The sequence below is a fragment of the Apteryx rowi genome, unplaced genomic scaffold (assembly GCF_003343035.1).
Source record: "Apteryx rowi isolate R43461 unplaced genomic scaffold, aptRow1 scaffold_34, whole genome shotgun sequence".
Taxonomy (NCBI): Eukaryota; Metazoa; Chordata; class Aves; order Apterygiformes; family Apterygidae; genus Apteryx; species Apteryx rowi.
In genome coordinates this window covers 2672677-2691153 of record NW_020449863.1, presented here as the reverse complement: position 1 = coordinate 2691153, position 18477 = coordinate 2672677, and the positions used below count along the sequence as shown (strand labels likewise).

General features: G+C 35.8%; 1 protein-coding gene across 2 annotated transcripts in view; it reads right to left on the bottom strand.

Annotated features, from left to right (window-relative positions):
• Positions 1-18477, bottom strand: part of MTA3 (metastasis associated 1 family member 3) — a 143858-nt gene that overhangs the window by 54267 nt on the left and 71114 nt on the right. For both annotated transcript variants that reach the window (XM_026072290.1, XM_026072289.1), the window contains exons 9-12: positions 15174-15362; positions 9703-9777; positions 3321-3379; positions 423-547 (exon numbers count right to left, since the gene is read on the bottom strand). In XM_026072290.1, coding sequence (XP_025928075.1) covers positions 423-547; positions 3321-3379; positions 9703-9777; positions 15174-15362 — 448 coding nt within the window. The remainder of the gene's footprint in view (positions 1-422; positions 548-3320; positions 3380-9702; positions 9778-15173; positions 15363-18477) is intronic.

The window sequence follows — 18477 nt, the reverse complement described above, 5'->3', positions numbered from 1 at the left end:
AAAAAAAAAAAAAAAGCAACAACAAAAAACAAAAAAACTCCAAAAACTCTGCAATCTTTCTGGACAAATAAAAATAAATTTGGATTTTGGAATTCTAAAGGTAAAAGATCAACATATCACTGTCATTGTATTACACTACTTTACCTTTCTATAACTTTCTAGATTGTTCAAAAAAATCAAACTAGATTTGAAATATTGATGTTTAATTAATGTATTAAAGGTAGCTCTAATTTAAAATTACTTCCGCCACACAATTCATTAAAAACTAACTTCAATTTATTTACAGCATGGAAACAAAGTACATTTGTTTTTAAAAAACAGTGTATATTAAGATTAGCCAAAAATCCTAATAGTTGGACAATGACACACAAATTATTAAAAGAAAGAAAAGAGCCACAAAAAGCTCAAGAAATTTTACTTACTATAGCAACTTTCACAAGCCCGACCTATTAGTGAGGCCTGTGCCTGATAGGAGGCTCCCATTGCTCCATTCACTGCAGCAGGTTTCCCATTGTTGCTGGATATTTGATTGGGATTTGGTTTATTGCTTTAAATAAAATAAAAAGTCATCTTTCAGAAGTGATTTTATTAGCAAGTTAATCAACATAAAAACAGTTTAGTTCTAGAATTCTGATGTGTGGTGGCAAAATCTGTACAAAATACTCTAAACTGCAAGACTAATTTTTATGCTTCTCTAGGATTTTTAACACAGTAAGAGACTTAATTATGTAAAGAATTGATTCAATAATCAAATTTACAGAGCTCTGTAAAATACGAGAGCAAAAATTATTACATGGTCTGAGTTGCTCAGCAAGCTATGCAAAAACAAAGTCTCCGGGTCAAGCATAACAATAATCCCAAACACAGCATGGAATTTAAGAAGGGAGTTCCAGTCAACAGGTTTAAAACAGATTAAGCTTTACATGGTGAGGCCAGGTTTTGGGTGAAGTACAACACATGTAAGAGTAGTAGTACTGCCTGTAATAGTGTAAGGCTCTCCACAGTACAAGGGGGCTTGCTGATCCATATCTCAAGCAGAAGTACGTATCTTTGCATCATTCACAGTAAACGCGAATGTCCTATAACTGTGGTAAAACTCACGCAGATGATCATGTATCAGGATGTTCTGCTTGGGTCATGCCCTAAACTACTTCTGTTCTGAGTAGGCTTGATTTTTTTTTTTTTTTTGTTATATATATATTTTTAATCTACTACTGCTTCAGTGCAGTGGGACTTTACTTCTGAGACAATAAGTGCAATCACACTAGCTTAAAGCACAGTATTTTCACTGCTCCAATTTTGTGGGTGTTATTTACCCCTCTGATGAGCAAAACTGATAATACAATGCAAGGCCGGATATATTGATTTCTAACATGATTTATCTTAAATATAAAAATATATACAATATTAATTAAAATGACTAATTAAATAAAAAAAAAAACCTGCACAGTTATCCTTGTTTCTTCACTATTCCTGTATGGTGTACATGAAACCTTTGCTGTATCAAGTCTCTACTCCAAATACATGCAGGTCAGCCTGTTCGTCTCTATTCTTCTCCTTTTTCAATACATCCAGTGAGAGACTTACTTTCACAATTTTCAGATGCTCTTTATCAAGTACCTTCCCAAGGTACTCAAGAGCAGTCCCTTGGCCTCAAGGCACAAGAGAAGAAATCAAGAGAAAATTAAGTCTCCCTCCGTAAAATCTGTTGCTTAGTTACCTTCTAAAGAAACCTACAATTGAAAGGGACTCTGTTTTTTGAGGACAGAACTTTGCTTTTATAGGAAATAGTATTTTATGATCAAGTTCGAAAAGGTATTCATCTCTAACTTAGAGTCAACTCTACTCAGATCTCAAATGCAAGAATTCAATCTTGAAAGAGTGGTAACAATCCATTTGTCCATGAGTGCCCCAGATTGCACAATTATCAAAAGATTTAACAATTCCTACTCTCTTACCGTTGACTATGGATTTTATCTTGACTCAGAGGCAACAGACAGCAACAAAGAAAAAGAAGGCAAAAAAAATCTGTATTTCAGAACAGAGTTTGTGATCTAATACAACTAGTCCCCATTGTGAACAGAGATGATATATTGACAGAAGTCCCAAGTTGTCAATATGGACCAAGAAAATAAAACAGAGCATTATGTAAAGAATGAGTACCTTCCATAGCCACAGTTTTCCTAAAGCAGCTATTTACCTGAGAGAGTTATGGAACACTCATACCAGTGTTTTCAGCATACAACTCGATTATCCAAAGTCCATTATTAAACGTTAATTTTTTTAAAAGATAACATTTATTAGAGACATAGAGACTTTTTTTCTTCAGAGAAGATGAGATTAAAAGTTTGAATTCAACAGTCTGCTATTTGTATTATTAAATCTGTTTAGGAGACAAAAGTTTGTATGAAATATAGAAAGGAAGCTCCATTGTATGTAATTTATAGAAGACATCAAAAAGGTAACACTGGATTTTCAAATTATTTCATATTGTATTCTAGGCTTCTGTTACATGAACACTCATATCAGCGGGAAATCCACATAAATGTACAGTGAATATGCCCACAAAAAGTTTAAAAGAATGTCATCTGTAATCCCTTCTGTTCTCATAATCTTGAGGAAATTATGAATATGGAAGAGACAGATTATATCTTGTTTTTATAAACTACATGTTAACAAAAGCAGATGCAGCACTCAGTTTAAATCTAAAAAAACTAGATAAAAATCCCTCAAAAGTAAACAGATTTCATTAGTAAGGTCTGTTCAAAGATAAAAGATTTGGGGCTGTTTGCTACCTTTAATGCATAATCAAAGCATCTCTTGTCTCTAGTTTAAGAGCACATAGTATCAGTAAGATAAAACTAACTAAAATGGGAAAAGATCTGATTTCATTTTATGTAACTACATTAACAACTGCTTCTATCTTGAAATCCTGCATTTACACAAATACAAAATGGTGGTGCTACAGAAATTCTGAAGCAATTACTCCAGAAAAAATTGCTTTTTAAATGACAAGGCCATTCTTGCATGTGAGCAGTTCATGTAAGACTTGAAACTAACTGATCAGCTTTTGTAATAACTCTCATCTTTCCAAAACAGACAGTTTGGAGGTCAAAGACAAAGGGCTGACTCAAGAACAAAAGTTCCACTTAAGGCAAGTATTTATGACATTTTCCAATTATATTTGGTATATAACAAGTACTGAGAAAGTATTAAGAACTAAGACTAAGAAAATATCATGCATGTTTCTGCATGTAACTGCATGTTACTGTTTCAATTTTACCTGTACATTATTCAGAAAAATGACCTGTTATACTCACTAGGTGGGGATGTATACTTGTTTCAATTTACTTTCTGCTTCAGCTGCTTTCAGACGTTTCTAGTAGAAAAATTAACACATTAAATTATATTCACATAGGCAAATTCATAAAGCTACACACAATCCATCTTTAAATTATTTTTACTTTGTACTGTGATTCCACAAGAGTCTCCAAAACAAGTGTAGAATTCTACAAGATGAAAACCATGAGAAACTGCAGTTCCCTRTTTTTATTATTAGTTTGAAATTATAGTATACTGTCTTTCCATGGTAAAGCTCACAGGCCTCAGCAGATGATGACAAACCTGTAAAAACATCTATTACAATTTATATCAATTACATCTAACAGCCATATACGACATTGTGGTTAACCCTTGTAGGAAAATATGTGAAGTGTACTTTAAATTAAAATTAATTAGTGAATGGGCACACAATGAGTCAAGTAATTCACTACTTCGTGCATGTTCAATCAAGCTCGAGGCTAGGCTTTTCTAAGCAACATAAGGAATTAGAACACTCAAGTCCACTGACTGTTAGAAAGAACGAAACATTTACTTCCTTGAATGCCATTAAAACTCTAGCTCAGGAACAGAGCAGTAGCAGGAAAGCTATGCTATTACCAAGATATTCTGTGAATTTACTAAATTATGACTTTCTTCATGCTTCAGTTTGCACTCAAAATAGTATTATTAGTTTAAGATAATGTAATTTGGTGTGATCTTACAGATCTATCATACACAAAAAAGTTACCCTTGACATATTGCCAGCACATTTGTAACTAAAAAGAATATTCAATAAAGAATACAATTTTCTTTTGAAAGCTTCAAAACATAACACCTTGARACGGCAAAGGCATAAAAATCTTGACAGTCAGTGGAAGACACTTCAGTGCGTTTGAAAAACACCAGTTAAACGTCACTGTCTGCTGGGTGACCCCTGGAGTTCATTGATTTCAACAAGGGTTTTGTCATTCTTCACATCTTTACACTCTGTCATCTCTGACAGCAACGATATTTCAGGTGCCTGAGAACTCTAGCTTTGGGTTTTTTTTCATTTGTTTTGGTTTTATATAAAAAACAAAAAAACACATGTGTAACCAGGTCTATGGCATAAAGGAGTGGAATTTTTTAAATTTTACTATAGAGTTTAACAGGATGGCGTGACAAGTCCTAAAACTACTGATGAGCTATAAAGTACATAACATCCAATCTAGATATAAAGGTACACTTAAACAAAACATAAAAATACGAGACACCAGCCATCAGAGCAGCGTCTGTCTGGTACCTTCAGAACAGATGAAATGAAACTTAAAATAAAAAGTCTTAGGCACAAACTTCTAAAATGCTGAGAAGTTTCACTTATTGCCATACATTCAGTCGCAGTTGATTCCTCCAGCCACTGGAGCGCTCCTAGCTCCCCGCTCCCCTTTCCTTTGATTAACAAGGTTTTTAATCAAGATAGGGAAAAGGATGATGAAAATGTTTGCTTCTCTGTATGGAAACAAAAAAATTGCAAAGGCTTCATGTGTTTTTTTCAGCCCTGCAGAATCTCACTGGTAGAGCCAAGGGATTCTGGCTCAGACATGCCATGTAAACAGTGGGGCAGAGGAAATGCATTCAGCAACCCATGGTTCCCTCACCTAAAATGGATTCTGCAAGAAACCAAACTTAGCATTTTTTCTGAGTACTAAGTCCTAAAAAAACCCAAACCAAACAAAAAACAAAAACAGGGAAACATTTGAGATGACATGAGTAGCTATGACAGTATGTTTTTCAGCATTGGCACAAGAAATACAGAGTTCAGATGTCTACTGGTTATCCAGAACATCTGCCTCTACCTATCAGATCTAGAAAAAAGGTTACTTCCCTGCTGTTTCTGTCAAGATATTACTTCTGCTCACTTGAAAGAACAGAGGAAAGGGGTTGAACAAGGTCAATTTTATTAAAAGGAAAAACTAAATCTAAAAAGGATATTGATATCCAGCAATAAGTCAACAGTATCTCTCTGCTTCTCAAGATTCCCCCTTTCTTCAGCATGTGTTTAAAACTCAGACCTCCATTTCTCCTACAGCAGCCAATTCTCTCCTCTGCTGTACTCCTGTTTTTTGATGCCCAATCTTTGCAAGATTCAGAATCCAGGAAGGTACTTCCCAAGTTGAGAGAAGTATCATTCTCTTTGCTCTGACGGATCTGAGATGAGTTACTAGGTTAATAAGCTTTAATGGCTGAATAGCCTGAGTAGGCTTCCTCATGTAAACTATTGTTCCTTTCCATTTGACAAAGTTGCCTCTATGTCATCCATCAACACACTTCTCATTTATAAAAACTGCTTTTCACTGTGTCTCTGAGGAGCAACTCATGCAGTCCATGCCACCAAAAATTAATTCCCATGGGATATGAGAGTCCTTTTCCATTTATTCCCAAGACAGGCTTTTCACAAGCTTTTTGCTGCTCACATGTTCCTACTTGTGTTTTGAGCTGCAGAAGTGACTTCCATTCTCACCTCAGCTACACATGGTGCAGCTCCATGCTTAGTGGCCCTGCGCTACCTTCAACAGGCCCATTGCAGAAATGCAACCATGGTATGATTTGCCTGGCTTAAGTCAGTTTTTGCAAGAGCAAGGAAAAAGCACAGCATCTGCCAAGCCTCATACACCGACAGCTTTTAAGCTGAGAACACTTCTTTAGAGCTCCAGCAGAACAGCTCTCAACAGTGAACTGCTTCCATTTAACAGCTTCAGGCCACAGGGTTTCCACAACCGTCTTTTTTTTTCCTTTTCATATCATACCCAACTATATATATATTTGGTTTTCAAACTGAATAAACAGGTGAGGCTACAGGTCAGCAGATAACCTGCATTTCATTGAGACTCATAAGAAACTGGGCCCACTGTACAAAGAGAAAAAAATAAATTTCACTACACACCTATCATCACAGCAAAAGAAAAAAATATGATAAACTAAAAGAAATTAGGTAAGTAGCTTTGAAGCAGTGTCAAAATTTAAAGGCATTTGTAGGAAACTGTATTGAGGCCCTGTGGGCAGCGTCAGTGGCAGGTGAGTATACACACTAACTAAATTGTAGCATACCTTTAATACTGGACGGAATAGAATTTTAGCAACTCCTTTCCTCCTTTATTTGTTAAAATGAATCATATACTTTCTTCTGCAAAATAATCACACAGTACTATTTTAGTATAAGCTATATTTTTATGCACTAAAACTATAGTTAACGTTGCTCCTTAAAAGCAACAGAAAACATCACTGCTTGAATTCATACTGACCAATCAACTTTTAGGTAAGGAAAGATAAGCAAGGATGCAGAAACAAAACCATCAACAAATAATTGCAGTTTCTGAAATSAAACCTGAGTCTATTGAAATCTGCAGGATGAAAACTGGCTAACTGGAAACGTTCAGAGAAGGAACATGAGAAATGATTATGCACAGAGATCAAATCTGATAATAAAAGGCTCCTCAGTATCATAGGAAAAGGCTGGAAGTTGAAGCTAGACTAATTGAGACAAGAAACAAAACACCAGTTTGCAACAGTAAGGATAATTAATCACTGAAACAATTTAACCAGGAGAGATGATGCTTTTCAAAAAGATACATCTGATTTTAAACACCAACTGTTTCCAGGAAGTCCTACAGACTGTATTATAGAAGAGGTCAAGATAAAGAATCTCAGCTTTTCATTTGGCCTGCACTGCTTTTACTCAACTACCCTTGAAAATTGAATGGTATTTCTTTTCAGGAACATTTGTCATGATTATCAGCTGACAAATACCCCAAGAAATGATCGTTTCCCTGTGTAAGTAATGTTTTCAACAGAGAAAATAAATAAACGTGAAGGAAATGTTATACATTATTGTAGTACAAGAGTTTGAAGTTAGCTGTTCTCTAGCCTAATGAATGAATTTGTAGTAGTTTTGCAAAATGGATCCTTTGCTTGCACATATTCTCCTTTTTCTGCTGAAAAGCCTTAGTAAAAGATTTTTGCATTGAACTAGATTTTTAAGCAGAAAACTATATAATGTAGTGTTCATGAAAAGTGCCAGATCACCAAGAATGATTACTGAAAGCCTGAATTAGTTTTGCTAGACAGGTTCAGTACAGGCAGAAAAGATTACATATCTATTTCCCTTCACCTTGACTTGAAGGGGTCATGCTCTGAAGGCAAGGTGGAGCAACATCTCCATCCCCATTAAAACATCCCCATTAGCTGAGCAAGAGCAAGAGCACCATTTAGTGACAATTATGGCAATGAAATCTATCCCATATACAGACAATTCACAAGACAAAATAAGCAGGTAATTAAATAGCAAATTTTCATATTAAATCACATTGATCTAAAATTCAAAGACTATATTTTATGCATGAATAAGATTCAAGTATGTATATCAACATTTTCTTTTTCCATTCTCCCAAGCTGTCCTACCTCTCAGGCATGACATTTAGAGAAGAATAACTCTGAAACTGCCACGCTTTTACTGAACATATTTTCTCCCAGCATGCATTCAATCATCACAGCTTGTTCTGGTATAAAAAAACCATAGATACTATCTTTACTGAACTGTATTATTTTTACCATTCCAGAACAAACTAAACAAGGGTAGGACAAAGTTTTGACCTGCTGGATTTCCCTAATTTCTTGTTAGGGAGGATTACAGAAATGTTAACCAGGAGAGAAATGAAATAATTTGGCCTATAGTGTTTTTATTATTGATGATGATGCATGACCCTGAAAGAACATCTCTACAGCATTAGATCCCAGGATGTAATGACATGTTGAGAATTAGGATGTTACAAGTTTACTTAGGGATAAGCAAAAAATAGACATTTATGTCTATAAGAGTATTCAAGTTATGGATAACCATAAGGCACTTCACAGTATTTCTGTATGATCTTTTTCTAGCTGAAGCTAAAAATCTAATTCTATAGAGAGACACACGAACTCAACATAATGCCACGCACCTTGACTGTTGTGGCAACAGAGCCATAATGAAACCCTGGAGAATGTTAGAAAAAAATTCCATCTCAGCACCTTTTGCCAACCACTCTAGAGCAAGTATTTCAGAAAAAATTTCACAGGAAAACAGAGATCAGTCTCTGAGCAAGCTAAGCAGGTTGACAGAAGTCAATTTTCAATTCGATTTTATCTTTACTCCAAGGCTTTCAGTATCTATGAAACCTTTTTATCTGATCTTTCAAGACCCTCCATTGCTCTCTTAAGAGCAACTCTTAAGAGCTGAAAAACAGCACAGCAAATCTTTGCTGGCAATACCTTTCCTAAGACAAAGATTAATAGTGCAAAGAAAGTGTTAAAAAAGTTAAATGAATGAAGACAAAGTGAAAATACATTCTTTAAAACACAGCAGAACTATTTTCTATTTGTATTACCACAGYACTAGAAGGTCCTTGTCATAGTCTAAGACTCTACTATGTGGTACAAGACTTTTTATACCCTAACAAGAAGGTGCAGACACCCTTTCAAAAAAACCCAGAACAATCTGAGGCAACCACCCTTCTCAGCTGCACACACTGCAACTAAATATGGAATAATTGTAAAAATCTACCTAAGGACACAGCTGAAATCACAACAACATAAAACTTACTTTAAACATTCTGTATGCAACATTGCTAATAACTGTAAGGCAATAAGTAGTTACCAACTTAAGTGTCAAATCATAAATTAAAATGGAGGATTTTAAAATTTTTGGAGTATTTAAAAAACTTTTGAGTATCTAAATCATGGTGTAAATATAAAACAGAGTACAATACATAAAAAACACTAATACTCAAGTTTTGTTTAAACCTGCTTCAAATATCCTAGCGTAGCTACCCAATGTGGTCTTATATTTTTGCTGCACAGGGACCCAAGCAGCTGAATACTCACTCAGAAGGATGCCACCTTCACTATGTGCAGAATGTTCTCAATTTTTGTTTTCAAATCCTGATGATACCAAACTAACTTCTTACCATGGACTATCAAGAAAAGGTTCATAACATTAGGAACTATCTTTAACACAACATATTTTTCCTTTCCTTCAATCCTATGTACAGCTTCAAAGCTTACTACATTTGCTCTGCAGCCCATCTCCTTCCTATCTATAGCAAGGAACTGGAATTGCATTGCTATAAACCAGCATACAATAAAAAAGGCTCTTCACAGCTAAGTGATGAGCTCTAGGCACCCGAGGATTTGGCAATGTATCCTGTGAACACACAAAACTACTGGTCTACAGCCAAAAGTATTAACATAGGCCTCCCAACGCATGTCTTAAGACCACAAACAAATTTTTATGCTTTAACAAGCTTTTTTTTTTCTTTCTTTTTTAAGAATACAGAAGACTTGTTCATGTTGAATTAGGCATTAAATTACCTGCTGCACATATCTGTCAGTGGTTTTCCACATGTAATAATATTCAATGATGCTAGTCAGTGACTTCCAAGGGAGCTGAAAAACATTTGTTACAGATTAAAGGGGTTCCAAGAAATTGCAATGTCCACATCTTATTAAACATATATTAAAATCTCATATATTTGATATATAAATATTAGAATGTATATCCATTAAATTCCTACATTAAAATACATATACATATAAATAAATATACTACTAAAAATACAGAAACCTTCTTTATGGATAACAAAAATGCAGGATTAAAGCTATACTATATACAGTAAATTATGTTTGGATATGGATGTGTAAATCATACGTTTAAACTAAATGATATCTAGTGCAATCGGAAACACAGAAAGTAACATCTCTATTATAAAACGTATCAGATGGAGAACAACATTCAGAACTAAAATAAATCATCTTGACAAGAATGTTTTGGAGTCTCACGATAATTTTACGCTTAAAAATACATCAGTCACAGCACTTAATTCACAAGTTCTTCAAGTCCCATAAAAACTAAATGGCTCATATAGCACAGCTTGTCTTCCATAAACATTTGGAACTTTTTTTATTATTATTACTATAATAATCCAGTTTACAAGGTTGTGTGCACATGTTCATTGGAAAAGTAAAGATGTGTAAGCCTAAGTTTAGGGGAGAAAATGAACCATAGAGCAGCCATTTGTAATTGCTATAGAATTATCTAGTCCATTGCATGAATTATCTCAATCATTTAAATTAGTTATTTTCTCACAGAATTCATGCAATTTTCTTCATAACCTGAAAACATGCCACTATTCAGCGCATGGTATTTTACAGAAGCATGCATTAACTTCAATATTTTTTGCTTTCCAGAGATAAAGCTGAAAGTTAGAAAGCCCCAGAAATCTAAGACATGGAAACTTATCTTTCCAACTCTACTGACCCCACTTTGGGGCTTTCTACATGTCCTAAGCCAAAAGTGCAGGCTCCTGAACCTTTAAGCGAGTTCCTTAAAGCAACAGAAGAACCCTGTATCAAGTTACCTCTCCCAGCATGCAGGAGCTCACAGACGGGGGGGGGGGGGTTTGTTGTTTTTTGGCAGACACTTAGAGGAACTGAGTTTTGCTTTGACTTCTGCTTTTCAGGAGCTGGGATTCAGATACAGGTTCACTTGCGTACTACTTCTGAGGTAATGCACCACAGTGGGTAAACCTCTGGTCTAAACAATAGCAGTTTTGTCCATCTGCATTTAATCTAACTTAACCATACCAAACAGCAGCATAACAAATGTATAAACTGACTCTGCAATAAGTAGCAACACAATTCAGTTTACTAAAATCCTTTCACTTTCTTGGGTAAATCATGCCTTAAGAGAACTCTGCCCAAGAAAAGGCTGAGACTGAGTGTTTGGTGTCAGTGGACTAATACAGGTGAGTTGCTTCTCAGTGCCTAAATCTACATCCTTATTGAGATCCAGCTGAAAGACTGTCACCCCAACAACCTGCCATTGCCAATTAGTCCATTTTAGCTTCTCTGTATTTGTTTTCCTTTCTGAACACTTTTCCTATTAACACATTAGTAACATGAGCACTTTTCCTACTGATATATTAGTACAATGGATATATTGGCTCTATCTCCAGAAAATACTTTTATCTGTTTTTAAGTTAACTATGATTGTGACAATATCAGCAGTCAGTAGGCAATTGCAATCAATTACAGATAAATAAGGTGTTTTGATTAGATAACCATAATCCTTCTACAATTTGATTCACAACTCAAAACTTGTTTGACATGCTGAGTATGAATATTCTATATTCTAAGTGTTTACCTACACTCCTAAAAGATAAAACCCTGTGGAGCCACATGAATCTTCCAGAGGTTGCTCTTAACGGCCACAGAAGCTGGAAACAGCCACAGAATAACGTACTCTCATTATCAAATTCTGTTAAACACTGACTGAAAGAAATACAAATGACATGGCATACATGGCATGACATTTTACAGGAGGGAACTAACGCTGAGGTATCAGCAGTACAAAACCAGGAAGAGGCAATTTTCAATTTCATTACTTTCTGCAGGGTAAAAATGGACCACTCAAATCAGTCCAGTACGACAAACTTAGGATTTTAAAGCATTTTAAAATGTATATATGTTAACTTTAAAGCATGTTTCCATAGTTTTCTGAAGTTGGAAGTTGCTCCTGTTTTAATTAAACGGCTTGAGTCTGATTCCCAAGGCCTTTCCTGCCATATCTGAAATGTGAAAGTTACAAATCTGTGAAAAACAGTGATAATGAAAAACTAAGACTTTAACAAGCAGTATAGAAGACACCACAACAACTGTCCCTAGGAATGAGGAAAACAGCTCTGTTTAGAGCACATAAAATATTCACTCTATTCCCATTCTATTATCCTGGAATGTGAAGTAACTCAGGTTAATTCAATTAACTTAAAAAGTTTAGGTTCATTAGGATTTACATAGGTTCTCACAGATTGCAGTACCTCAGTAAATGAGATCCTACAGCAGCTGATGAGTCAACAGCAGATGAAAGTGATTGTTCAAAGGCTGGGCTGTAATTTGATAAGCTTCTCCTGTCTATTAAAAAAGCTAAACTCCTTTACACCATTTAATTTATTATCTTGCTTACTAATATTTAATGTTTATACCTCAATGCTTGAGCTGCACTTTGAATGTCAAATAGTGCCAGTTATTATTAGTTGCTGGAAAAGTAAATGAACCTGCCCTTTAGAGAACTATAATGTAAGGGTTGCGATTGCAGTTACTGTGTCTTGCAAATCGTGGATCATTCTGAAAGAGCAATTCTTGTAACATATAATGACTCAAGTGGGTATTACATAAGTCTTTTGCTTTAGAATATTGCTACCAATCACTTTCTGTCATACCACACACAAATCTTGCCAGTGCTGTGGCACCATCATGCTGCCTGCTTAGACTCAAACTTAAACTCAGACACAGTGTGTTTTTATCACATTACCTTTTAGTCAAAAGATATAAAACCAAAAGGATTTAATTTTATCATTAAATACTAAGTGGACGCTCAAACAAGTTAGCATGTATACTACTAGTTCATCAGCTGCTTTGCCCATGCTTTTACAACAAAAATAAAGGTAACTTACTTTTCAGTGACTAGTCAGTGAAAAGAAGGATGAAAACATATTGCATTTACTACAGGATAAAAGTATTCTCACAGATAATTGCAGCTTAAGTGCTATAAATTCACACCCACCTCACCTTGCAGAAACTTGTTCATATACGCATGATCTAAATCTTGAAAGGGTTATTTTAAATGATCACTTTTAACTAAATGTTTGTTTTTAAAGGTCTATACCTTTACAATACCACATAACAAGTGGGAATACATAAATTTTACCCTAGAGAAATGAAGACAGCCCTCAAAATTACATATACATTAATAGGATTGAGAGCTTCCAAATTATATAGCACACAATCTTTATATAACTCTAAGCTACTAATACTATAGAAACTGATATGTAAAATAGATGTTCTAATGCTGTTTTAAAAATGACAATGTCACTTTTCAAAAAGGTAAAAAAGTGACTATGGATAGACAATATCCCTGTTTCAACTAAAAGAGATTATAACTGAGTAGTACTCCATATCCATTTGTGTTCTACTTTGAGTCATCGTTAACATACCCTCAGCAGGCTACCCAACTCTACCTCTAGATTTTTCTCTCTTTCCTTCTGGGAGGAGGACAAGGAAAAAAAAAAAATCTGTGTTTTGGTAAGGAAGATGCAGTGAAAGGAAGAGGGTATTAGAGTCCAGCTGAGAAAAATTAAACATTTTAAATAGCTTTCATTAGGCTCACTCAAATATCTAGCTTTCGAACATTACACATGTAAAAGTGATTTCTACAATGCATTACTCATTATAGCACTGCAATGCATGAACAACAACAGAACTTAACTACATGTAGCACCACACAAAAATGATAGAGAAAATAAAAGAAATACACGCAACAAGGCTTAGATTTACTTGGTCACAATTTGTAYTAGGATTCAGTTTGTAAACAGTGAATAAAATGTGCAATAGATGTTTAGGCATTTTAAACACTACAAAGGATTATAAGCAGAACATACTGTGGATAATTAGAAGTCATAGCTACAATCAAGATACTGAACTAACAAATCAGGAGCCACTTATCTAAATATCTATGCATTAAATAAGTGATTGCAGTCTATATTAAGATTTCAGCTCTAAAACCCTTAAAATATTCTTTTTCACTCATATTTTCTTGATCTTAAACAGAGCTATTTCATCCACGATGCAATTTTCATCCTTATGAGATGAATACAGTGAACATTTTCTTCCCTAGGAATCTCAGAATGAAGCACACAGATATCACACCTGTTAAAATGTCAGTTCTTCAGAAAAACAATAGTTTTCCCTTCCCACCTTCATTCAATTACATCTGTTTCATTTTAGAATTGCAAAAGTGAAGACAGATATCACCAACACTCAGTTCTAAACTTCTTCCCAGTGTCCCACACACCTTTATTAGAAGGACTTCTACAGCTCATGTACATATATCATACATCTTCTAAATCAGTATGGTTTTCCTCTCAAAGATTGCTAATAACACCACCCATTGCTAATACAACATGGACTTCAACTTGCAAAGAAAGAAACTGAGCTTTCATAGTCAATCAAAATGAAATCTGCACAAAAACTTGTACACAATAAGTCTTTTTCAATGAGAGAAAAGAAGACTCTGCAAAAAACATGCAACAAAATCACCAAAAACTTGCTGAAAATCCCAGCAACGAGTGATTAAAATTCAATTCCATTTCATTACTTTGCATTAGAATTCAGCAAATTAAAGCTTTGTAAAGTCTGATACTTCAGAATCAAAACCAGCATAGTTAGAAGGTATCAGAAAACATCTCCTTTACTTTTCAGAAGTGCCTTGATAATGAATGTGTCAAAATAACTCCCTGTAGTGCACTCTGCAAGCTATCTGAGTATGGATTTCTCTCTGCTAATCATAGAAGAAAACCCCGGAGTTTCCAAAAGCACTCAGGAGAGTGAGGTGTGTAGCTGCTAATGAATTTCAATGGAGCTTGTGGAAAAGTTCTGAAAAGTTTCTGGAATTTCAGAATCTTGTGAAAATCCTTATCAAAACACATGAGAATTTAGCATATGAGACACCCTACCTGGTATTAAGCCATTTAACAGATTATCTTCTGCCAACATCTTTCCAAAGAATGGCACTGAACAAGAAAAAATATTCACTTTCATCTGGATTATATGTGTGTGTTTGTGTGTGTGTATACACATGTAAGTGTGTGTGTGTGTATATGTATGTTAATTACATATAACAAATGCACAGATTTCTCCTCTAGCTAATCTTTCAAGCCTACAGAAAGCAGTTATGCTCACCCTTGCAAAAACACAATAACACAAAAGTGCACTACTTCAGTACTTACAAAGTCTTGTCGAATGTCATTGAAGTCCTTCCCATACTTTTCCAATGCCTCTTCAAATAAACTAGCTTCTGATGCTGACCATTCTTCCATTTCATCTCTACACAAGACAGGCCCTCCCAGCGGCACTAGAACGCTGATGGCACTGCTCAAATCATAGTTGTGTTTATGCAAGGTGTCCATTGCATGAAACTAGCAAAGAGAAGGACACAATAAGAAAACTTGTCGAATTAGAGAGCAGCCAATTTTAATCAATGCAAACTCAATGTATTATTTACTATATATGCCATGCAACAAGCTTTAACTAATGCTAGATTTAGAATCTATCCTGACGTCATACATTTCCTGTAATGAAATGTAAGGAAAATCTGAATTGTTCTATTATTTAACTTGGGAAAGGAAATGCCTTAATAAAATGTTTATCAAAAATGACACTAGTTAATTAGTTCCTGTAAATTACTAGCAAATATTTCTAAAGAAGCTTTAGTTGGTAGAAACTGGTTTCAAATAACCCAACAGAGAAAATGGCATACTGTCTGAGGAGAGACTGAGGTGCCATTTTCAATTAACAAAAGTTCTAAATAGTAGCTAAATACTCAGACATCTATGTGCTCAGTATTTTCATTGCTGGTGAAGGAAATCCTCATTTATTCTTTTCCCTATCATCATACTGAAAAACAAACAAGGTTTTTGTCCACTGTTTCTGCAGCTGACTAAATGAGGWTTCTTTGTTTATTTCACTTTCCTGTATAAAAGAAGAAAACAGAAAACGAACAGGTGACAGCATTCTTCACTCAGCCTGTTTAGAGCCATCTCTGAATACTCACATCACCAACAAATGATGGGGAATGTGCAAAGTAAGTAGCTACATCGCAGATCCACCCGCAAGGAAGATAAGCAACATCTAAGGAGCCTTTCTGACTCAGCATCCCCAAAGCCCCTATTACAGAACCTTAAATTGTTGTGCTGAAGGAGGTATTAGAAGTACAAAGCACAATACGTCTGCAAAATACGCAACCGTGTAACATCAGGCTCCAACCTGGGTGACCCACCACAGCCATTAGCTGCAACTGCAGCACACAACACAGGCCTAAACGCTCCTTCCAAGGGGGGGCACCTGAAACCTTTCAGGGCAGGAAGGGTCTCGCATTGTGTGTCAGTATAGCACTTACAGACCAATTTCAGTTGAGTTTCTGGATATAAATGCATCGCAAATAATAAATGCTCTTAATCTGTTGCTATCTCYTATGAGTGGCTGAGGTCTTTCTTCAGCTTTTAGTATATCTCTTGGAGAGCTACCAGGGACAGGATGCTTGAACTGTTTCATCTGCAAGAAGCAACTTTGCCTTTTTCCAGTAACTTTGCCTTTTTCCTGTGATGGGTGATTTTACATAGGGTTTAGGTTAGATTCACCAGCTTTGAGAAGGAGCCATTCTTAAAGAGAAACTCTRATATGGAGATACTATATAATAATGTCTAAAATACATAATCCGCAGATTAGAGAACATAAAATAAATTACTGATTTATTACTTATCACCCAGCTGATCAGTAAACCAGGCATAAAGATTGAACTCTTACAGCGAATGCATTACCAAGGTTGAAATCTGTTTAAATCTCACTGCTTATGGAAAAACAGCACACTACACATTTTCCAAGCAGCTGTTAAATCCAGATCTATTCACTGATAATCAGTTTTCTTAAAAACAAAAACAGAAGTGAATAAATCAGGATCTTGCTCTCGCCTTAGATTCATTTTTGCATCTATGATAAACATCAACTTTCATAAGTTTTTTTTATTACCCAAAAAGAGATGCAGAGAAACAACTCAGTAGATAAGCACTGCCTTCACTCAGCTGTCTGTGACAGAAGATCACTGACAAGTTCCCACAATAACACTCTTTGCCTTCTGCAGGTTTGTCAGCCCCCACTTTCAGTCAGATTCCCACACTGCAGTGAGTGAACTATACTAGCAAAAGCAAGAGCAGCCTGAAGACGTAACTGGAGCCCAAGACTAAAAGTCCTGGAGTATGTCCTTTTTCTTTGCTTTTCCCAGGGATCTGAGGACCCCAAGAAACTGCTAGTGGGTACACGCTGCATGAGGAGCAGGAGGCTGGGAAGAGCTGCCAGTGCCTCTCCCAAAGTGGGCCCTGGAGAACGGCCCTTCCCCAAGAGGGCCTGCCCAGGTCTTCCCTGCGCCGGTGGGAAGGGATGAGCCAGGCTGGCAGAGGGAACTTCAACTGCAAACTTAAGCAGGTGGGAAGATGCTATTCGCCAAGCCAAGGAAAGGCAGCATGGATCTGGGGAGAAAGGCAGTGGCAGGGCACACTGCAAACAAGCTGTAACGTGTGGTTCCAAAAACAAGCTGCCATTTCAGTAGTCTGAATACCATAACAATATTTTAAACATGTTTGCTGCAGGGGCTACCTACACAGAAATCTTATGCAATTCATTAAAAAGTTTTGTTATAWAAAATTTGAAGGAAAAGCCTGTTTATATTGTTTATTTTCAAGAGATATCAGGGAATAAAACTTACTTCCTTATGGTAAAATAACACAGGCTCTTCAGAAGGAGCCCACTGTAAGGAGTAAGCACAGTGATTCTGTCAGCCTACTGTGCTTTAATGCCTCTCACCAATGGATGCACTATGCAGTGTTCAGGAATCTGAAACAGTTAAGTCTTTCCAGTTTCTTTTTCTTCTCAGAGATCAAACTTCCTTAGAAAAGGAAACATTGGGTCTGAGAAGGCGAGAAATATAAGTTTCAGGTAGCTGTATGTCTCACAAGTCTTTATCATTTTCAGAGAAAAAAAGAGTATGAAATCCCACATTGCTTCAAGACATTTTGGCCCCTTCTACCATCTAAGTAGTTAAGCCCACATGGTTTCATGTCTTTCAGTAGGATATTCTAAATGACTTGGCAGTTTCCTTTCTTGTCTCGTTACCCTCCCCACGTCTTTGAGATAAGGATATCTGAAAGTAACCTTTCACTTGCTGTTAAGCTGGCAAGACCTCCTTAATGTGTACGTTCACCTCCAAGTTACTCAGGTTTATAACCTGTGTACAGTTTTTATATTAGTCTGTTTACAGTCACCTAACTGAAACACCAATTTTCTTAGTGTTACGCATCTACATCACTTCCAAAGCATTAATGAAATATACCACTTTTGCAAATGTCTGTACTAAGTGCTGCTCAAAATACGCTCCCAATCAACAAGGGAACATATGAAAGAATAACTACTATAAAGACAAATATGTCTTTTCTTAACTTAGAAGGGAGTACATTACCAAGGAGCAAAAGAGAAAGGTTT